At 38.6% G+C, this 23,730-nt stretch overlaps 1 protein-coding gene across 3 annotated transcripts in view; it reads right to left on the reverse strand.

Annotated features, from left to right (window-relative positions):
• RNASEH2B (ribonuclease H2 subunit B) overlaps positions 1–23,730 on the reverse strand; it is a 44,503-nt gene that overhangs the window by 7,619 nt on the left and 13,154 nt on the right. For 2 of the 3 annotated variants that reach the window (XM_032099713.1, XM_032099711.1), the window contains exons 3-9: positions 21,483–21,590; positions 19,127–19,203; positions 16,461–16,581; positions 9,969–10,033; positions 8,658–8,763; positions 5,542–5,620; positions 4,762–4,804 (exon numbers count right to left, since the gene is read on the reverse strand). In XM_032099713.1, the coding sequence (XP_031955604.1) occupies positions 4,762–4,804; positions 5,542–5,620; positions 8,658–8,763; positions 9,969–10,033; positions 16,461–16,581; positions 19,127–19,203; positions 21,483–21,590 (599 nt within the window). The remainder of the gene's footprint in view (positions 1–4,761; positions 4,805–5,541; positions 5,621–8,657; positions 8,764–9,968; positions 10,034–16,460; positions 16,582–19,126; positions 19,204–21,482; positions 21,591–23,730) is intronic. The other variant, XM_032099712.1, reaches the window with a different exon arrangement.

Genomic DNA, 23,730 nt, shown 5'->3' on the forward strand with positions numbered 1-23,730 from the left:
GACTGTTAGAAATCAGCCATGATTGGGACTTTGGTATCAGTCTATTTAGAGAACTTTCTGGAGCAGCTGTTGGAAGTTAGTGCCTAACAGTCAAGGAGCTGTGGTGCTCATGATCTCATGGACCTGCGCAGCAACTCCAGTGTTGTAGCTATCTGCCAACACAAGTGGATCATCATCCACTCTGTTGTCTGTTTGTTCACAGCCTTTAGAATTAATTAGCTTCTACAAGCTGGCAACAGTGAAACACTGCCATAGCTCCACTGACTTGATTCATCACTTGAATCCAACAGTATATTAAGAAGTTTGATTCTGCATGTGCTGTGTGCCTTCTAACTTCAGAAATAATACAAGTGAACAGTTCTCGGCACTTCATATGATCAGGCCGTAAAAATGAATATTTCTTTCCATAAACTGTGAGCATGTGTTTAGTTTAAAGGTGAAAACTTTCTGGTATGTTTCCAAAAGTGAAAAAAAAAGTATGTAGTATTTTACAACACTGTATTTTTATTATTATTATATATCTGATATTACTACCCTGTCCTTAATATCCTGTGAAATCTAGACTGTGGCCTTCCCAGCTTTTGTGCCAAGGAGAGTGATTTTGCAAGCAACTTGGATGGTACCACACATTTTAAGATCCTGTTTTATTCATTTTGTTTATGGTGCTTGTGATATCTCTCTCTCTCCCGCTCCCTCTCTCTCTTTGGCACACAAGCCAGGTCTGCAGCTTAGATTTCTCAGCTCTTGGAACCACATCCAACTGCAGCCTTTTCTTTTGATTTCAATGGAATCTGGATCAGCCTCTTTAGGAGGCTGTTTACTGTGCTGTGATTACATTTTCAAATGACAATCTAATGAAAAATTACTTTTCTTCTCTTTTTGGAGTCTGATAAACAAGTTTTTAAAACTTACAACAAAAATGTTTGCATTTCAGCAAAACATTTGCTGTTTAGTTGTAGCAAAGCCTACATACTCTTTGTAAATGTCTCTCATCATCTGCCAATGGCCGGACTCCCTGTGCTGACAAACCGGACAGTGCGATGATTACAACACAAGATCAATGGCTTACAATTAATACAAAGAACATGCAATTTTGATTTAATCATCAAGTCACAAAGTCCAGGCCATACCCAGTTTGCTCTTGTTCAAGAAAAGAATGTGTAGTTGTTTTTCTGCTAATCACTGAAGTTTCTACATCTCTCCTCCCTTCAGAGTTTAACATAATTTCCAAACATGCAATTACTTTTCCGAAATAGGAAATACATGCCAGAACCTTCTTATTTGCAATAACCATATATTATGTCTGTTAATACACCTTGCCCTCATGAAGAGAAATGTCAACACAAGTGATTAAAAATGGCCTGAAGGAGACTAGAAGTTTCCGTGTTTAAGCCTACCTTGCTCCTCTGAGATTGTGAAATAAAGGAATGTTTTAATCTCTGAAGTTGCAAAGACTTAAATACAGAAACATCATACACACCCTGGTCAGTGCTCTAGAAATTAATCAGATCCTCAGCAAGATCTCACTGCCCAACAACTGAACAGTTCTAGGCCTCATTTCCTCTGTAACCAAACTGCTGAAATAAAACTGTTTTTAAAAATAGATTCTCAGAACTATCCCAACTGTATAAAAGCTATTCGTACACAATATGGAATGTACATCACATGCAGTTTAATACAGTTGTTTTAACATGGCTATATAGCTAATGACTATCAGTTGGCTCCTGATGTGTGCTTAATATTTCTTACAATGCATAAAGATAATTCTTAACTGAATCAAAGGGCCAAGTAACTCTGCAGCCAGAACAACTGTCCAGCCACATGGAAATAACATATCTGTGGATATTCATTGGAGAACAAATGCTATTAATAACAGTAGGGCTCAATTATTCCTCTATGTGCTAGCTGACATGCTGCTAAACAGAACAGTCAGTGAATCAGCCAGAAAGGAGGTTATTTTAGACTTTGTTTCGGTAAGTAGCAGGGACATTGCAGGAAAGGCCAGTGTGGTACGTAATCTCCTTTCAGTAGACATACGGTGCCTCAGTTTAATTTAAATGGAAAGGATAATCGAAAGACGGGTTATTGGTTCTAGGGGGGCAAACTTTGCAAACCACATGCCTTACTTGTCTAAGGCAAAGCAAAGGGACTTGATGTGTGAGGAAGATGCTTGGAAGGTAAAAGACAGAAGAAGTGATTTTGGATCCTTTACTTCAAACAGGGTGAAAAATCTTGGAGGAAAAGCTTCTCAGACTAAGCACTATAAATGCGGCTCCTGGCTTACACAGATGCACGCATATTCCACCACCCACCCCCATCCCCCAAAAAATCCAACTGACACTATGTGTAAGCAGAATTCTGCAATGGATGGGGAAAAAAAAAGACTGGGGGAAAAATAGATATTTAAAAAAAAGATCAGTTTAGGAGTCAGGTAATACTGGGATTAAGTAAGAGCTGCCAAAAAGTCAAGCTGAGTTAAGACCTTGGAAAGGAAATTAAAACAAACAGTACAAGGTTGTTTAGCCACAGAGGCAAAAAGGGAATTTAAAAAAGAGAAAGTGAAGCTGCTATACTGTAAGGATTGGATAGATATTAAAGTTAACCTATGTGTGGACCCAAAATGGATGAACTCCTTTGCCTCCGTAAATCATTTTCAATAAAAATGAAGAAGTTAAGCACAGGGGCAGAAGAGAGGACAAAAATCACTCTATTCAAGATAGAAGTAAAACTCAATATGCTGACCCAGCTGGAAGACCTCATCAGAAATCACAAGATGAGAGGCAGAACCTGGCATATGTTCTATCAGGCAGGGACCATATTAGTGCAGAATAGCCAAGGACCCATCTCTAATGTAAGAAGGAAGAAAAAGTCATAGTAGGACTCAGGAGAACAGGGTGGGAAAAAAAGTGAAAGAAGGAAGAATAATTAAAGAGTAAATGAAACACAGAATCATAGCGTGATTCGGGTTCAAAGGGACCTTAAAGATCATGTAGTTCCAACCCTCCTGCCATGGGCAGGAATATCTTCCACTAGACCAGGTGGCTCAGAGCCCCATCCATTCACCCGGCCTTGAATGCTCCCAGCGATGGGAAGTTCACAACATCTCTGGTCAACCTGTTCAGTGCCTCACCACCCTCACATCTAATTTAAACCTACCCTCTCTTTCAGCTTAAGGCCATTGTCCCTTGTCCTGTCACTACATGCCCTCGTAAAAAGCTTCTCGCCAGCTCTCCTGTAGCCCCCTTTAGATACCGGTCTTCCTGGAGCCTTCTCCAGGCTGAACAATCCCAACTCTCTCAGCCTGTCTCAGCCTGAAAACTAAACACAGGTAATGCCCACTAACTTCTCTTTATTTTCTCAAATATAACACATTTTCTGGTGACAGAATGTGAAGGACTGCCAGAGGACTTGACATGGTGCCACTTAAGCAGCTGAAATTACAGAAAACAAATACTGCATAAGTATTTTAAGGTAGGTGAGAAACTGGGAAAAAGGGAAACAAAGGCAAATAATGCAGAAAGGGATTGGATCAGATGGAGTTTACTAGTTAATTGCTAATTGAAGATAATAATAGAATGCTAACATTTGCTGAATGTACACCACTGAGTAGCATTATGAATACCTAAACACTTTTTAACACTGTGAAAAAAAGCCAGGGAACCTTCAAGACTGGAAATATTAAAACCAGATTAAACGTAAAGAAGAAGTAAAAGGTCATGTACACAGCAACTGACTGCATGAATTTCTTGTAAATCTGAGAGCTGATCAACTAAAAACTGCAGTGGGAAAAAAAAAACCCCAACTGTGTGTCTTAACTATTCACAGCATGACAGAGAGCTATCTGGTACATCACACATCAAGAGAGGCAATTGGGATTCTAGTCTGTAATGGGACAAAGTATTTCCAGTTAAGACAAGAAGGGAAGAATGCCATCATATTGTATGAGTAAAGGTTTTATCAGAAATAATTACACACTTTTCTGGTCACCTGCTTTGAAACAATTGAATTCAACTTGGAATAGGTGTAAAGAAATGTTTCTAGAATGAGGGAATGGAGAACCCATCTTACTCAACCAAGTTGGCTTCTCAAAATGAAAACGCAAAGCATATATGTTTTCCCTTTACACATTGAAAGAACTAATGTTAGGGAGAAAAGAGAAAAGAGCCATTTCAATTTGAAAAAACAATGATAAAGTTAGCACAAAAGGGCAGGGGAATAAATTGGCCATGAATAAATTCAAGGTAGAATTTACAGAAAGGTTTCTGAGCATCAGAGGAATGAGGTTATAAAACACTCTTCCAGGAGAAGTAATGGAAATAAAAAAATCCTAATGAGACTTACAGTGAAGAATGGTCAGTGTATGAGAGATTATCCAACATGGTTGTCTGGGAATCCATGACCCAGGAGGTCCCTTTCAGGGTCCTCATAAATTATATATGAAAGAAAACCTATGAGGTCATATTGTCCCATCAACCTCAATAAAACTAAATAAGCAAAACATGTATGAAAAGACTGTTGACCAAACCCATAAAATATGCCTCTCTCTTGCCCTCCCCTTTTTTGAAAAGGAAAACCAACCAAAATATTCCTTATTAAAAAATATGAGTTACCTGCTAAATTTCTTGTGTTGTTTTAGACTGGCTTTTCACAAGGCCACCTTACTTATTGTACCCAGTGCTTGGTCTGGTCCAATTTCAATAATAATTCAGAAAAATTAACTTACAACACAATGTATCTATCAATATCTTAATGTTCTCCTACCTTCAGTGGTGGCTCTGGTGCTGGGCTTCTAAGTTCTGTGAGGCTGCAGAACAAAAGATTTTAAATTATAAATTAAGACAGATTAATTGCATGGTTATCAGCTGTTCACATGTGGCAAGCACTCGCAAAAAAATGCAGCTCATGGACTCTCTATTTCTGATTTATGAATCTGTTCAGCTATGGGGCTTCAACTTTTCCAAAGGCCACTATAACAGAAGCCTTTGAACAGAACTGAACTGATAAGGAGGTGCAGAGTCCCAGTGATGCTCCAAGCCAAGTCTGCTGCTGGCAGGGAACACCAGGATGAGGATGTTGGCTTACCTTCCAGATTTAAATATAAACTAACACAGGTTAGATAAGTAAAGTCAAACCCAAGCAGCACTGAGTGAGTAGGGGAAAAGAAAGAGGACTGGGGATGAGGACTCTACTCCTGGCTCTGCTGTTTGTGCTTGACAATTCTGGACAAACTAGTTTTTCGGATTTTCTTCCCACTTGCTTTAAAAGAGGATATATCACTCAGGGTTTCATCATGCAACAGTGATAACAGACATATCTGACTTTAATATTACATCTCCCCCAGCTCACAGTCCTTAACACCATAGGAAAACCAGAAAGACATAATCTACATTTGAAAAAATCACATTTGAAGTGTCGCAAATATAATCTCATTGCGTCATTCACTGCAACCTTGATGAACAAATCTCAGTATTCAACAGAAATGACTGAATGGACATTAATGCATGACATGTATAGCTATAAGCTAGCTGGAACAATACTTACCCCAAGTATTTTAACAACTCCTTACTCAGATCTTCAGGAATATACTCTGATATTAACCCATGGGCATACCGTACATAGTCTTCAGGAAGAGGTCAGGGAGCGGGAAGAAGAAAAAGAACGTTCATGTTACATAGTCATGTTGCTTTAGCCATGTTGCATGTGCTACCATGAAGCATAAGGTTGAATCAATAGTAACAGACTTCTAATGGATACACTGTGATGCTTCTCTGTGTTGAGTAGTTTATGTTATATGACACTTGTAGGTTTATTTAAAAAGTGAAGACTTACTACACTCACTTTGTCAGCACATGTTATTAATATCTGCTGCATGTACTTTACAAAAGCTGTTCACTTTCTGAGAGTACTAGATATCATGTATTTTTCCAAAGAAATTAAATTTTAAAAACCTGCAAAAGTAAAAAGCTGACTCAACAGAACATGCAATCATTAATTTTAAAGCATCTGGATCTCACAATTATTTGGCAAGGGATTCAGTACTAAAGAACATTTTCTGGCTTCAACTGAAAACAATTAGATGAGACAATGAGTCTATTTCAAAGTCTTGTACTTAATTTTCAGTACTTTATAGAAAATGCCAAGGCCTATCTAAACATCACTGGCAAGACAGGATAATTATCTGTGGAAATATGAACTACTAGAAGCTGTTTTCAGTACAGGGCACTCCTGCTATAAATGTTTTTCTGAGAGACTGAGGAAAAAAAGTGACCCTTTTATAACATGAAGTCCTAAACCAGATCTTTTCCGGTCACGTTCTACACAAGCACTTACTGATCGTGGGCTGGACTTTTTAAACTTGCTCTTGTTGAGGCTGCCAGGGAGTAACTGCACCCATGCACAGGAAGCATTTGCTAGACAGACATTAAGTTAAAATCTCACCTCTGAATTCCAACTCCAATAGGCCAGTTTATCTGCTCATATACCTACAAACACTTAAAGAGAGTTCAGAAGCAAATGGTATACCAACCTTAAGTTGGCAAAGAACTATTTCTTTAGTGCCAGAGATAAATTTCTCCCTTTTTTTCTCCATTTTCTTTTTTTAACCTAAAAAGCTCAATGCGAACTGGCATTGAAGAAGAAAGCATTAAAAACCTGACAGCAGCATATGCATTTCAACTATATTGATAATAAATTCTTGCTATCACCTATCTGCACTTCTCCTTCTTTCATGGCCTAAATTCATCATGGATTTGCACCCTCTAAGCCCACTTTAGGCTCAGGAGAGAACAAGAAATAATTGCAACCCAAGACAATTTCACCTCAGTACTTAGTATGTCCAATTTATTGCTTAAGAAAAATATTCCCATAATTTCACTCTTTTCATTGTGACACTGAATGGTGAGTCTAAGTCAACTGCTATTATTTCATACTAAATACAAAATCCATTCCTTTTGCATTTCTGACTCGAAGCAATCTTCACTGACTTCATTTACGAATTTGAAAATACCACTATTTGCCTCCTAGGGAGTCTGTGTTCTCACCCTAGCCTAGCTTTGTTATTAACCTTTTGTCAAACATCAGGCATACTTGCACACCTCCCTTCTTTGTCTTCTGAATGAAATATTCAAGTCTCATATGATAAACCTCCCCAACTTCCGTATTTGCTCTCATTATATCCTGCCCTAATTTTGCCCTACAACATTTGTAGATGCTAACTACATATACCCACCTATTTTTAAGGTACTGAAATTTCATAATAACCCCTATGAAAGCAATTCTCTACAGAAATAAATTACACTGTCACAGCAATGAAAGGATCAGACAAGAAAATGAGCCTTATTAGAAGTAAGTGTTGAGTAATGTCCATATGACTTCCTGTCATTCACCCTGCCACATACAGTGGGACTACCTCCAAAACTCACCTGCTTTCAACCACAGTATTCCCAATTTCAATGTTGCTCTCTTATATATGAAAACCCAAGGTTTTTAAAAAGACTATTATTACCATGTCACTATAAATAAAGAGAAAGATGGAGAAAAACCACTACAGATGAAACATTTAATTACAAATTTCATAGAAAAAGTATTTAAGCACAGTCAGGATGGTTGCTGCCAGGACACTTTCCCCTTTTTTAAAAAAACGGGTTGGGAAAAAGATTAAAAGCTACTGTGAAGTTAAAGTCACAAGTTTTGCAACTTTGTCTCTTTTTAAAAACCGTATATTACATCTCTTTCTATAAAACTATTTGCCTCTTAAATCTCATTTATGTTGTTTCCTTTGATATCAGTACTTGGTAGCTCATTTTCCACTTTGTCAGCAAGCTGCTTTGTTTCTCCTTAATTTTCAACAGCATGAAGACTTCTGAATGTCTTTGGAACAAGAAACAATTTGCTTTGGTTCATCTCGCTCTAAACTTTTCTTAATTTTCATTAACATTTGAAGATTTTATTCCGAGTCCATTTTCAGGTTTCTCTACAAAATTTCGTACCAGTAACATTCAGGACATTGCCCTCCTCAGCAAAATGGTGAACAGAAGCAAACAGGATCACACCAGACTTTTTGGTAACAGCATTGTTACAATTTAGTATACATATTACTAAAATTTTGCTCTTAACAATTACAGATTTGTGTATTCTATGCATTTGTTGCCTAAAGTAATGTTTGGACCAGGAGCTTTTTCTCTGTGATTATGACTTCCTAAGATCCCTTCACCATTTTGAAGAATTCTATGAATGCTAATATGCTAATATTCCATGAATCCCAGTAAAAATAATAATAACAAGACGCACATTCTAATACAGAGAGACTTACTGGGTGGGAACTTATAAATATGTGTCCTATTATTTAAGACAGTCTCAGTTCAGCAAAGCACTTCAGCATATATTTCACTGAGAAAAACATTTTCTCCTTGAACTGTGGAGAAGTTAAGAGAACCCCAGCTGAGACCTACTGTTAATTACAATGTCATCTGATGAAGATACCAAAGAATATGGAAAAGCCAAAGCACACAGTCACAACTTACATGGAATTTTCTGTACAAGGAATAAATTTACTGCAAAGGCCAATTTCAGTATAGTTTAGTTTCTAATCATGTGTTTTATCTCAACTTATGTGACTTCACAAAAATGGAATTCATTACCATGTTTAGTTTTCTTACCTTCCTGAGTGTCTGTGATCTGTTTACTGTTGATAAATGTACTTGCAAGCACCCTTTCACCTACTGATATACTGTTGCTTTTAAGTGCTTTCACTGTTTGATTAACCTACAGAAAACCAAAGAATGAAATGTCTGTATCAGTATTGTTATGCACATGCTAATGCAGTGACAAAGCTCTTGTAATTTTGTTTCAAGCATATAAAACACTCAAGTTATGGACTGTGGTGAAATTTAATATACATTTGTAATGACTAGCATATGAGCTCAAAACACTTAAACAAACTAGCATGTCTTTGAACATGTTGCCTTGGAAACACAGAACCACTTTTGCAGCACCCTAAGATGAGCTGAGCTACTCAGATCCAACAATCATGATTATACAGGTGAGAAATACACCTGCTCAGAGAACGCCTGAGCTCAGGAAGATGGCAAAGGCAGTCCTGGTGGAAATCAAAGATAAAGGACTTTAAAGGGCACTGCTGTGCTGGATCCGACAGAGAGAGAACTGTCAGAAGCAGGTATTTTCAACAACACAAACAGGTACCTGTTCACATGTATATATTCAGGTAATCATTGCAAAATAGGTATTTCCCATCCCTCATCACTGTGGAAAGTAGACCAGATTTTGTGCTTGTATTGATTAATTTAAATGACAAGGCCTTCTCATCATGTGATGCATACCATCTTTTTCTACAGAGTGCCATCATATTAAGGGCACATGTGCATGAGTAAAATGAAATTCACCTTCTTTATACCAAAACAAAGACCCCATCAAGCTTAGCTTTAACACTAGTTTACTTCTGGCATACTGTACAGACCTCTTGAACAGCATGATTGGATCAGGATAATAGCAACCAAACTAGGACCATTCTGAGTGAACTCTGCCAAACCTTCAGGAAACACATTTGTAGCACAAAACCAAGGCAGTTCCGTCCAGCTTCAAAGCATGGCAGAATTTAAAAGCTCTAACAATCAAAACTCTCCTCTAGCCCATCTAGGAAAGGGACAAAAGCAAAAGGCAAGCCCCTCACCTTATGCAAAGCCTACAGCAATAAGCTGACAGCTTCCTCTTCCTACCCACATCCCTTTCATGGCCAGTCCCATCAAAAAGAGAAATGCAACAAGCTTTTAATATCTCTAACACCTTATCACATTCCCAAGCGCAGCAACTTTACTGTGATGTCTGTCCTTCTTGGACAGGACATGTACCTTGAACCTTCGCACATGGCTGAAATGCAAATATGGACAAGCTAATAAGCATTTCCATTTTAAACATATAGCAATTTTTAAAGCAAAAGAGAAACACAATACCTTTTTCTTTAACCACTTCAGTGTCTTCTCTTGGCTGTATTTGTGGAATTTCTGACTGCCAATCTCTGAGAAAAAACAAGCAAGGGGAAAAAGTCGTGTCTAGTTTGGATTCCATTTTCAATATATTTAAAATCTTTTAACTTGTAGATACAATATAAAAGTTAATTTGCGTTTTGTACATGCTTGATATCAGGGCAGTAAGTCTCAAAAATACTGGAAACAAAAAAATAAACAGACTGAGCTGATATGAACAGGTCTGAACAATTTGACAGTTCTTTAATGAGGACCTAATCCAGCAAAGCACGTATTTTATTTATGTGTAATCTTGGGCTGCCTGAATTCACTAAGACTCTTCTGAAACCCTTGTACTTTCACTTCACCTTCACTGTCCTGTGTCACCAGACTGGTGATTTTAACTACATAGTTCACAACACAAAATGTTGGTTCCACAATTTTCTTTTTTTTTTTTCTTTTAACAACATATTATCTTAAATCTCTGTGTGCTGAATCCCAGCACCTAGTAAGGGGCCAAGACGGGGAGTTGGTTACTGAAGCTAAACTATCCACCTCTTCAATAAACTCTTTCCCTATCAGTTCTTCTCTCTCATGTCAGAGTGACTAAAGCAGAATTTTTACTTCTATCCACCTTTTACATAATTCAATGTAATGTTAAAAGAAAATACGGAATTCAAATAGCAAAACACACTCCTTGTGGGAGGAAGTACATGATTCACTCATGATTTATGGAGCAACACAAATTAACTCAATGATGTAAGAATTTCAGAGAGTGCTTCCCCTGCGATAACGAGGGTATCATGAACACTTGCTATTCACAGGTGATCAGCTATCTGGAGATACGTGGGTTCAAAACACTCAGGCAAAAGAGAGAAAATTACAAAGGCTCGGGGAAATTTCAGTATAAAAATTCAGTATTAACTCGCAGAAAGCTACATTTGGGAGATGGAATGAGATGCCTAATAAGATTTCACAGGAGATTTTGGAGCGTGCTGCTTCAGTCTTTTTCTTTAACAGGTATTTCAGTAAGTTTTAATCTCCTCTATACCATTACCATGAATACCTACATCTGTTTCATGTCATTTACTGATACAGTGTCATATTCCAACAGTCATTTCATGGATTTTCCTTCTCCCTGGCAAACAACAACATATTATTTATGATTCCTTCAGCATTTCCTTCTTTGGAGTTTATCTTGGCTCCTTCAAATTGCACACAAATAGTGAACTATTATGTGCTCTTTCTGTATGCATGGCAGGGGGTATGGAGAGGTTGAGGAAAGCTATCTGCAAGATAAAAGTTTAAATCTGTCTCAACAGTTGGACAACAGCAAAATACAAAAATTCGTCAGAGCAAAAATGAAAAATACACTAATACACATTTTGCTTTATGATGAGTTGCAGGTAAAGTAATTAGCTGTGGCTTTGTTGGCTGCAGCCCTCAGGACTTAGAAGTCTTTAAATGGCTCTGAAAATGAAAGAAAAGAAGCAGAAAATGGAGAAACGGTCTGGATACTTGAACCTGCTTCTCAACGGGCTAACACAGTTTGGGTTCAAGTACAGTGAGTACAATTCATGGATTCCTCTCTTATCTAAGAAAGTTCGAGGAAGAGACATCCTCCGGGCACCATTCCCCAACCCATGCTGAAAAGTAATTCTGGCCTGGATTCCCAGGCAGACTCCCCCACAACAGCATGATTCAGAGTGACTCAGTTAGGGAAAGGAAACATAGAACTGTGAAGCCGTTTTCATTAAAACATGTGAAAAATAATTACACTGAACTCTTCAGAGATCACTTTGTTTGAAAATATTTTGTGTGCTTGACAGTTTTGACTATTAAACTCTAGAAACTGACAATATTTGAGACCTCTGAAGAATTAAACTGAGTTAAGAAAGTCACAAACTGCTGACAAAAGGATTCAATATTGGAACGTGGATTTAACATGTGATGCACATTTGATATTGGTGAGAGTTAGTGACTACGTTTGATAATATGAGTATATATTGGAAAGCCTTTTGTTCCCTAATGTGTCTGGTGCCTATAAAACTGGTCTGAGACATCTGGAAAGATTGGGTTTGAGAAATACAGATGGAATATAAGTGGTTCTACAATTAAATAATATGTTCAGTGATCGGGTAATCGCTATGTAGACTTGGAAGTTTCCCTGATGTATTGTTGAGCAAACTGCCTAAAGCACATTTTAAAATCTATTTCCTCAGTGTTTTCCATAACTCTGAAACTTATATGGCCCCTTTTTTTCCTTCCTTCTGGGAATACAAGCTTGGCAATATTATTTAGTTATTCTAATCAGGTAAGTTTTCTTGGCTCTTCATGTTAATCACATCAGACAAGATCACAGTGCAGCTTTTGCCTTGCAAAATGAAACAAAGAGTAACACTCTAGAACTGGAATGCATAACCCTTTCTTAAACCATCTCTACTGTACTTTCAATCCAATGTCAAAATTTATTAGCAAACAACCTGCCTCACCCAGACTTAGTGAGCTGCAATGCACCCTTTCCACAACTACTAAAGCAAGTAATTCAGAATTTAATTCAGCTAAATGAATTTTCAGTGCCCTTCAAGAATGAGGCCAGGGAAGGTGGATTTTCTGCTAATTCAGTAAGTGTAAACTGTGAGTGCTCTGGGGTAAGAATTTGTTGGACAGATGTTAAATGTCTTAAGACTGAATGAAGAGTGAAATAATTATGTTGTTAGGTTCTGTCAAGCAGAACAGAACTGCAGAAGCTTTAACACAACTGATACTTCTTGCCCTAATGCTCTACTCCTTAAACGAAAAAGGCTACAAAGTGGACAACAGGTCTTAAGAGCGAGAAAAGAGTGAGTACCTTAAGTCATAATGCTGGTATTTTTTACAGGCAATAAAAGACATGAGAATATGAAACACATAGAAGTGGATTAAACAGAAAGGTGATGTGTGCATGACAGGCAAGCAAGTGCCAATGGTTTTGTTGCATAACACTACTCTTGGTGTTCTAAAAAAAGAAAGAAATCCTAAGAACAACCCTCACTGTTACTTTGAACCCAATCCAAACCTGAACAAGAAAAAAGTAGCATGTACATGCAGGTACATGCCTGGGAAAATCCAAGAATATCACATAAAGCTGATGTGCGTGTGTGTGTACAGCTTTTATGACAAAAGCATTGTTCACCTCACATTTCAAAACAAAACCCAGTAAGTGAACACAACTTCCTTAACAGCTAATATAACCTGTTGGCAAAATGACACAAACTTAGAGGTGTACTTAATACATTACTGAAAGTGAAAAAAAAAACAAGCAGTAAAGCATCTTCACTACTGTCTAACAGAATACAGTTTATGGGAGGATGCTCCAACAGGTAACAACAGCAAACACAGTATCAGAATGGATACAGAAGTTAGACAAAGACACAAGCTATTGTCCATAGCAAATACTTTTTTCTAAAGTTTTGTTTCGGGAACATAGATACTGCCCAAAGGCTGAACTGTTGTTTGGAGGAAGTGCCCCTTCAAAAAAATAAACCTAAGTTCCTGTGCAGACTTAGGTTTGACAGCCAAAAGGATGTGGCACCATTTTTCACCTTCTCAGAAGGGTGACCAACCTGGCCTCCATTATGACAATGTGATCCACTTAGTGTATGAGGGAAAGACTGTGGATGTTGTCTATCTGGACTTCTGAAAAGCATCTGACACTGTCTCCCACAGCAGTGTCCTACAGAAACTGGCTGCTCATGGCTTGGACAGGTGCACTCCTCACTGGGTAAAAACCTGTCTGAATGGCCAGGCCCAGAGAGGGGGGATGAAAGCAGTTACATTCAGTTGGCAGCTGGTCACTAGTGGTGACCCCAGGGCCAATTCTTTATCTAGTATCTTTACCAATGATCTGTATGGGGGGGATTGAGTGCACCCTTGGTCAGTTCACAGATGACAGCAAATTGGGCAGGAGTGTTGATCTGCTGCAGGGTAGGAAGGCTCTGCAGAGGGATCTGGACAGCTTGGATTGATGGGCTGAGACCAACGGCATGAGGTTCAACAAGGCCAAATTCCAGGTCCTGCACTTGGGTCAACAAACCTCTGCAGAACTATAGGCTGGGGACAGAATGGCTGGAAAGCTGCTCAGTAGAAAAGGACCTGGGGATGCTGGTTGATGAGGCAGAGTGTGCCCAGATGGCCGAGAAGGCCAATGGCATCCTGGCCTGTACCAGCAATAGAGTGGCCAGCAGGACCAGGGCAGTGATTGTGCCCCTGTACTTGGCACTGGTGAGGCCACACCTCGAATCCTGTGTCCAGTTCTGGACCCCTCACCACAAGAAGGACATTGAGGTGCTGGAGCAAGTCCAGAGAAGGGCAGTGGAGCTGGTGAAGGGTCTAGAGCACAAGTCTGATGAGGAGCAGGTGAAGGAGCTGGGGGTGTTTACTCTCAGTGAGGCTCAGGGGGGGGACCATATTACTCTCCACACCTACCAGAAAGGAGGTTGCAGTGAAGTGAGGGTCGGTCTCTTCTGACAAGTCTCAAGTGAAAGGACAAAAGGAAACGGCCTGAAGTTGCACCAGGGGCTGTTCACATTAAATATTAGAAAAATTTGTTCCACTGAAAGGGTGGTCAGGCCTTGGAATAAAGTGACCAGGTCAATGGTGGAATCAAAGTCTCTGGAAGCGTTCAAGAGGAGTCTGGATGTGGCACTTGGAAATATGGTTTAGGAGTGATTATGGCAGTGCTAGGTTGACACTTGGACTAGATCATCTTGAAGGCTTCTTCTAACCTTGATGATTCTGTGATTCTGTACACAGAAGTTTAATATATCTTCTCTCACCCTGGCTACTTATCCAGTGTTAGACAAGTTGCAGGGCACAGCAATTGCCTGAAAGCTTAAAAATACTTTTTAATGGAAATACTTATCACTTCATGAGAAGGAAAAAGGGGTTTTGCATTTCAGATGCACCTGTCTTTAAAGAAGCCTTCTCCAAGGTCAGAACTCACACAAAGAAAAAGGTTGTTTGGTCCAAATGATACCAAATGTCACTAAATGTTTTCTATAGGTTCTTTCAGAAATCCAGCAGGAACAGTAGTATTACTCCACAATTACGTGCTTATGGAAGCACATAATTCCAACTACCCCACTCCCAAACAGAATTTGACAACAGCCTTGCTACCTAAATTTTCTTCTCTCTTGTTAGTGAGCATTTTCAATGGAAACATGTCCTCCTCTGAAGTTCAAATGCAGCTTCCCTACCTTATTGCATATGCACCATATCAAGTCCGAAATAGTTAAAAACTTGTGCAGCTAAATCAACTTTCAGCTTCCATCCCACACAAATACCTTAATGTTCTATACAGCTAGGAGGAGGTCTGGTCTTTTACTTAGCAGACTTTTTATTCTTCCATCGCCTTTCCTTAGCCACTTCCCAATTATCTGTAGATCATTTAAATATTTCTTCATATATATATATAAATGACAAGGGCCAGCTTGCTTCATGAAAGAAAATTCTTAATGTAGGTAGCTTTCAATCTACCCTTTAACTTTAACCTCAACTCCTTGGAGGAGCTCTAGTGCATAAGAATCAGACAGCTTACTGGTTTTGCACTTGATGGTGCAAAAGATTCCTGTACCTTCTCCTGTAGATCTCCATGTGCATGCAGGGAAATCTCCATTCCCTATCAAGCAGTTAGCAAGCCTAAGCAGAATGCTATTTAAAGGACCAAAAATAAAAACTGAGGTCTTGCACCCTTTCAAACCTGCAAAAATTATGTCATGCTCCTTTTCCCTTCCCTAGAAAGCACATTTTGTCCCCATATAAAATGCAAGCCCCCACACCAAAGGGAATTCTGAGCAAAGGTTGAGGAAACTATGTATAGAATTGATAGCTTGCTAACTTTTTCCATTTGAGTTTTCTCTCTCATATCCTTATGCATCCCAATCAACTTTTGTATTTTAAAACAATTAAGTCTTTAAGCTTAAACCCACCCTAAATTATGCAAAACCAGAAAACTTGTGTTCTCCTTTCTCAGCAGCATATGCACTCTTCTCCAGCTTTTTACTACTTATTGTTTCAATGCTTTGGAAGAAAAGGGTGAAAAAAAGTAAAATGGACCACTTCTTCCATGCCAGACTATCCTACACTAAATAAAGAATGTAGAGACGTAAAATTCTGATCCAAGTCAAAGAGAGTTCACAACATATACAGTAATGTCAAGAAGCCAGCTCTGATCAGTTTATCATTTGTATGACACCTAGCAACAAGACTGCATGAGTTTTGCAGAGTTGCAGCAGATAATTTGAGGTCCACACATTTCTATTCACAAGACTGTGATGACAAGCTTTAAACCTAAGCTTCTGTTTTTAAAGTACAGCTGTGTCCAGCACTTTGGTTGTTTAGTAAAACAAAAAACAATATTTAAATCTTTCTTGTAATGAGGTGACACTAACAAATGGAGTATTTTTTTTTTCTGCCCTCCCCCCCGCCCCTTTTTTTCACCTTTTTCTTCTGTTACGTGCTGTATGTACTGTTTAACATCTGCACACTTCAGCAGCAATGGGCAGTTAGGGTATTCCGAGTCTAGCACAACTTGATCAAGTGGCTGGAACTTTCCTTGCTGCTGAAAATACATCAAAGGGATTACAAAAGCATTACTAAAATGTTAAGACACATATATACACACTACACATATATATATAAATATATATGCATGCAATGGCCATGATTTTAAAATAAAGGATTTAAAGAACATCGTATTTTGAATGGTAACACATGACACATTGCGAAACTGATTACAAAGCAAGCTATAAATATTTATTTCAGACCAGTAAATACCTGCAAAATGCTGAACTCTTCAAACACTGCACTTAAAAGGCCAAATTTAGAACAACATGGGGAGAAACTAATGTGAAGTACAGCAGGATTTTTTGGAAGATGACATAAGACACAGTAGTCAGTGTGTGCCAAGAGTGTTTTAGACCAAAACCTGTTGGATTAAACCCAGTGTCATAGCTTCCATTCAAATTTTGCTTTTCCGTCGACAAAGATAAATCTCAAAGGAGCAGGGCAGCTTCTGGAACACAGTGTTAACCTTTCACCTCTGCAAAGTCAATTCCAGTTTCGCCAGAGTAGGGATATAAAGTGATTTTGGCACAACTTAAATAGCTCCACACATGACAGAACCATCTAACAAATTTTGCCATTGCCAAACAATGCATAATCATTCAGCATGGTTTGGCACAACTGGCAACCTTCCCTTTGGAAAGATCCCTTAGCGCATCAGTACAAAGACTCTGTGAGCTTCTCATGCTTAAGAGAGTGCGTGGTCTCTGGAGCCAAGGCTGAAATCATTATATTGGTCTGCATGAAAAAGCCCACTTGGGGTATACTGCTTTCATTATTAATTAATTCTCTTGCTAGACAGTCAGAGGCTTAATAAAAGCAACCATCTATTGTTAAAAATCACAATAAAAACAAGAAAAAAATCCCAAATACACAAAAAGCAAAACCAGAAAGTATTTAGAGTGTTTTTTCTCCTTAAAAAGGAAAAGGCACAATAACAGTGGCAAAAAGAAGTTAGGAGACACAAAAATAAAACTGCAATAAGCTCTTTCTTATAGATAACTTATCCTGCTTGTGTCCCAAAGCAAGGCAGCTGCATTTACATCATGCATGGGCACAGAGCCTAAGCCAAGCAAGGTGCTGTATAGGAGATGGCTCTGCTCAGAGACATACTAAGCAATCCTGCATCACACTATCAAAATCAAAGGACAGTGCAAAGGATGATCCTAAGATATCCAGTGATATCCATTAGTTCAAGCTAGAAGTGATTGTGCTGCATTCAAGCGAACCTTACAACAAGACTTCCCTTTACTTAGAATACACTAACTTAAGCAAGGTGCTGCAGGAACGCATTTGCCCTTTTTTAGGACCCAGAACACCACTGTGCATTTTTCTGGCATCATGCCTCACCTAGAAACTGGAAAACAATGTACTGAAAAAGTGAAGGGCAGCACAGGACTCTTCCTATGCACAGAAACAGCAGCAGGAGTTGTCCTTTACTCAGGCACCCCTCCACATAAAGAGAGGAGATTTACTGCTTCCCTAATTTAAGTTTGATATAAAGCTTTCAAAGGTATGATGAATTCAAACAGCGCCCAGGGAACAAGCTGAACTACTCCTTGTGGAATGACCTCTTCTGGTGGACCATCCTGACCATAGAAACATAGAATACATCTATATCACACCCTATATCTTAAACCATTAAAAATGATTACAGAACAATAAGTTACTATTACAAAGGTGTAGGAAGACTTTATATCTTCACCATAGAAATTGTTCTCCTGCATTCTCCACTTGCAATCTAAAGTAGAAAATAGCAAGCAACCTTGTAGAAATTCTTTTAGAGCAAAAACCCTTAGGCTGCATAAAGTGAAACTATTGTCTCCACAAGACAAAACAAATAAAAAAAAAAAATCAACATCTCCATTTCATTTTGTGCCCTTTTTTCACATGCTGTTTATAAAAATAAATCAGTAAATTTGCCTATGACTTTTGACATATTTCAGAAATTTAAGTGAGGTTTTGCTACACCCACCATAAAGCAATGAAGCCATTTATTAATTACCCAACTTTTGGATACTCGATCATCCCATTGCTCTTCTATGAGCACCTCTACAAATACTGTTTCTAAAAAGGCAATGTTTCCTTTTAAGTTCAAACTGCCACAGAAATGTTCCTCTTTCCCGCTCCATAGCATCCAAATTTTTCTTTTTCCCTTTTTCCCAAAATAACCAGTCTACTGATGTCTCAGAAAGGGCACTAGTTTGTTTTGATCTGATGACATGTCAGCATTTTAAATTCAATAGTTCTGGGACAGGCTCTCACAAAAAGACAAAAGAGATTCTCTTATTCTCTTGAAAAAGGAGGTGATTAGTGCTTGTTGAGATTGAAAGCTGACTCTTGTAACATAATTTAGCGACGAAAAAACTTGATGCAAATAAAAATACTTCTAGGTATTAAGATAACTCTGCTTTAAATGCAAATCAAATTTCCATTATTATGGAAGCCACTCTTTGTAAAATTAACATAACTTCTCCAGAACTGAAGTCAGAAATAATGTTTTCTCCTGAGAATTAGAGAGAAAAAAAGTAAAGCAGGCTTACCTCCTTGTCTGCCTTTATGAGGTAGTAAAGTATCAGAAATAAGGGGTCCATTGGTGTAACAAACAGCAGGCGCCCATCTAGGTGACAGAAATACAAAAATAAGCTTACACAATATACTGACTTTTTTGAGGGTTTAGGATGCTTTTTAGGAGTGTGAAGAGCCCATTATTTTTTTTTTTTAGGAAGTATCCCATATTTTAATAAAACAAACAGGAAAAGTGTATCTGTAATTTTACATTAAAAATACAGAGATAACTCAATTCTCTACCCTGCCAAACCAAAGCAAAAGCTCCACTTCAGGACTTCTGGCTTCATGTACTCTGAGTTTTCCCTTTTTTCTGGACTGTATTAAAACCAGCAAAATTGGAGCTGCCCTCTATTGGCAGATTTGGGGGCAACAGAGATTTGGTTTGGGATACCGGAGAGATTCAGCAATACTCCACCTCCAACACTGGGCAAGGCAACGCTGTGCTGGTGGAAGAGACCGGCAGGACAAGAAAGAATTTCAAGAGCTAGTTACCTTAGAGCTGCCTCTCATCAGTAAAGGCAGCATCTGATGCAGTCTCCTAATGGAACACCCAGATGAGAAAATATGGCTCAGTGTGTTGCATTCAAGGTTACACACAAAGAAAGAACGTGGTCTCCCATTGAAACAGACACCTCTGCCCATCTGGAGTTCATTGCAGGACAATGGCTTAGTCAGGCTTTTTGTATAATTGCAGATAATTGGAAACAATGTAACATCAAGGAAATTCACTAATGAGACCAAATAATTGATGACAATTTGACAGTAATTAGCAAACCAAAAGCAAATAAATGTAATCTTTTTGTTTCAAGTCACATGACTAAGATCATTAGAGAAAAGGAAATGCTATTATGATGGCCCTAAAACTAACAAAAGATCATGTTGGAAGAATGTGGTTTGGGCAAAGCTGATATCCAACCTAACGTGTATTACTAACATGATGCTCCATGTGAGGCAAAGCAAGCATCAAAACTACTTACAAACATGAAAGCTTTGATATTGAAACCGGAAGGAAAAAACACCCACTGCCACTTTCTCAAAGCTTCTACTCAACTGCTTTCCACTGAACCTCCAGGAAGAGTTATTTTCCTTTGTTCTAAAGATTCAGACTCACTAGAGGTGTATAAAGACCTCTGCCCTTCTCTGCAGATAACCAGGTAATTTGTTTTAACTGCAAACACACAGCATTTTGTGCTGTTCTTCTGACCGTTTCAGAGATACAGCAGCCATAACATTCAGGAAACATTTTCCCACTGTATTTTAAAAAAAAACCTGAGGGCATGATTCCTTAAGGCAATCCAAGTTCCTGTTTTCCAAGGGCCAAAATAAAGGTTAGAAAGGGAGAGAGAGAATACAATGTGGACATGACTGGGAGAAGGGAGCAGACCCAGTCTGTTGGCTCATCCCCAAGACGGAACAAGGAAAAGCTCAGAGACACACTGCTTGCATTGCTTTATGTGCCTGCAGAGGATGTTTAAAAGTTAGCACACACTTTGGGACATTACCATTAAAGAAGGCATATGTCTGGAAGGGCTGCTTTTATTTATTACTATAAATGGACTTTTCTCTAATGAAAAGGAATAAAATAAATATACCTTAATCTCCCGAATTAATACTTATGGACATGCTGGTCTGTGGACATGGTGGCAGAGAAACACTGCTACAATAACATCCTTACTGAAAAGGCATTGTGAAAGCTGTCACAAGCAGTTACACAAGTTTCCTCCTCATTTTCAGAACAGCGAGCAGGATCACAGAATGTCCAAGATGGTACAGACCAGCTCACTTCAGAGAGAACACTGAAATGGCAGCTTCAGACAGCAGGCCTCTCCTGAGAGGCCAGCACTCAGGCTGGGGACTAAAGACATAATTAAAAGAATGCAAGACCATACATTCCAGTGCTTGGAGCTCTAACACACCACTTTGCTCAGCTAGCTAAGGCGTTCTAGCCCTTTTTTTTCTTTCCCATAGGATAATACTTATTAACTTACACAGAGGACTTGCTGGTGTGATTGACAAGGAAAGCTAAGTATTTTATGGCACTTCAGTTTAAATACAATTGAATTACTTACCCCTCCTTTCCCCTTCAAAAAATGACAAATGAACATCTGCCTAATTGAGGCTGCCAAAGGCAACCTTTTAAAGAGAATTGACAAAGCCCCAAGCCCTGGTTAAATCCATATGGCAAATGAGTCTATCAGAAGGTGGGGATATGATGCAGCATGCCTCAAACAACAAGGAAAAACACCTGTAAATTTACTAGAAGAGAGAGGGAAGGTCTGTGTACAAACATTAGTTAAAGATGGGGGAAAGATTCATTATCCAACTCACCTTGTTGAACAGTCTGACCTATAAACCAGGACCGATGTTCCTCGTGAAAAGCTTTTACTTCAAACAGCTGCTGTGCACCACTGCTGAATAAGTAAAGGGTTGCTTCCCCTGTTGAAAAGAAATCTGGTTTGTGTTTGTAAGCTTTCACAAAAATCAAAAGAATACCCAATATGTTTGAAGAATGTGCCTTATATACATACAGACACACAAACATACACACTTTCTACATAAACTCACTACAAAGAGAGCTCAGACAAAAAACACTATTATATACAGATGTTCATTTACCAGCTCTATAAACGAAACTGAATTTGAATCAATAAATAAGATGTGTGAATAGTTCATCTTACAACACAAAGCCTTTGATCCAAACCCAAATCAAAATCACTCAAGAAATCAGCTTTTTTTCTGTAGTGAAGGGGGAAGGTGGAAAACAAGAGAATTCCCTCTCCTTCCATCACATTTGTCTTGAAGATCAGACTCTGGGTTAGGGGAACAAAAGTTTCAAACCTTTCATGGACAATTTGAAATACTTTTTCTTTGTGCACCAAAATGGATTGTGATGACTCAGTATGGGTAGATGCATAAAGTAAACAAGGAAGCTAGAAGAAGTTGGTTTGAAGTGCCCATCTGAACCTTAAAAGTTTGGAAAGGAAAAGACAAGGTTTATTTTAGGTCACCCCATAGCACAGCTCTACCATTTCACATTAGTTTTGGGTTACAATGAAAGGGTGACAAACACATTGCAAACAGGACTGGCATTTTCCATATCTAAAATGGGAAGTTGCCACATCTACAGAAGGGGCCACTGAAATGTGGTCTGCTGAGTCTGTTGGCTGGTCTGCTTCTGTCTTGGTTATCAATCTATCTTCAAGAAACAAGAGCAACTACAGCACGGCTGTCCTGCTCAAAACACATAAATTGCAAAGCTGCACTGGCTTGCAGATCATGGGCTGGCTCAGAGAAGTCTCAGTGTAAGCCCTGAAAGCTGACATCAGCACTGCTCTTCTCAGTCTGCAGACACCCCCAGGTGTGGAGGGAGGTCAGCTAAAATGGGCAGACACATGAATTCCCAAAAATCACTGATAATGCATTTTTTCCCCCTTTATCCAAAAGGCTGGCCAGATGTTTAACCTCACTTAAGGATATAATTTCAGTTCTCTGATAATTTTTCTTTTGGGTAGGGGAGGAAAGGAGCAACGAGTAGTCGTAAGGGGGAACAGAGGTTTCAATCATTACCATGTGCACCCTCAACAAGGGTCTACACCACAGTTTGATCAGCACCACATCAAACTACTCACAGAAGTGCTGACTGAACAACTTAAGACTCCTACAAGTGAGTGTGCTAGCCAAATCCAGTGGTGAGCTACAAAATCTTAGGAAAGGGACCCTTCTTATTACCTAAGTACAGCTTCTCAATTTATGTCATTATGCTAAAAGGACAGTCACCACAGTACTGTTAGACAGAAATTCCAGGGGATGGAGAGAGAACTTGGGCAGCTTTGCTCACAACTTCTCCAACGTTTCTTGTGGTACTTCTGAATTGCAGTCTGATTCTACTTTATAGTCTTTGTAAGGGATAGAAATTTGTCCTTTTTACCTGTCTATATAAAGGACGAAGCATGTTTTTATTTAATAACGTGGTTAGCATGAATTCTATAGTGCTCTGAGCCCTTCAGTGCCTATCTATACAATATCTGGCATCAACAATTCATCTGTTAGACCCAAAGGTAAGGAAAATACATTAATAGTGTGGTCTCAGTTCTTCCATTTTCAGACTTCGTATTTGTAATAGGCAACATAACTGAAAGTTTATGCAGGCCTATAAATAAGGTCCTGTAAATGCTAAAGGAACACACCCAGGCAATCATTGCACTTTAGGTTTTCCCCAGAAAACTTTCCCAAGATCTCTGATTCTACAAGGTAAACAGATCTCTTTTCACACAGAGGAAAAACAAATTAACATCTGTGCTTTTAAAAACATAACAAACTACAAAGTCAATATGCTACAGCAAGAAATAATAACACAGGTAGAAAATAGATGTGGCTTTATATTCCCACTGTAAATCTGAGCAATCAAGAAATAAATAACAGGATGAAGAAGTGATTTTACCTTCTGTATTATTATTTTGGACAATTTTCCTCTTTCAAGAACAAGTACGGTTCCTATATTGTCACACTAAAATGTATCTGAAGACTTCAGTTACACATATATATGTAAATACATAGAAATACAAGCAGTCAATTT

The sequence above is a fragment of the Corvus moneduloides genome, chromosome 2, assembly GCF_009650955.1.
Source record: "Corvus moneduloides isolate bCorMon1 chromosome 2, bCorMon1.pri, whole genome shotgun sequence".
Taxonomy (NCBI): Eukaryota; Metazoa; Chordata; class Aves; order Passeriformes; family Corvidae; genus Corvus; species Corvus moneduloides.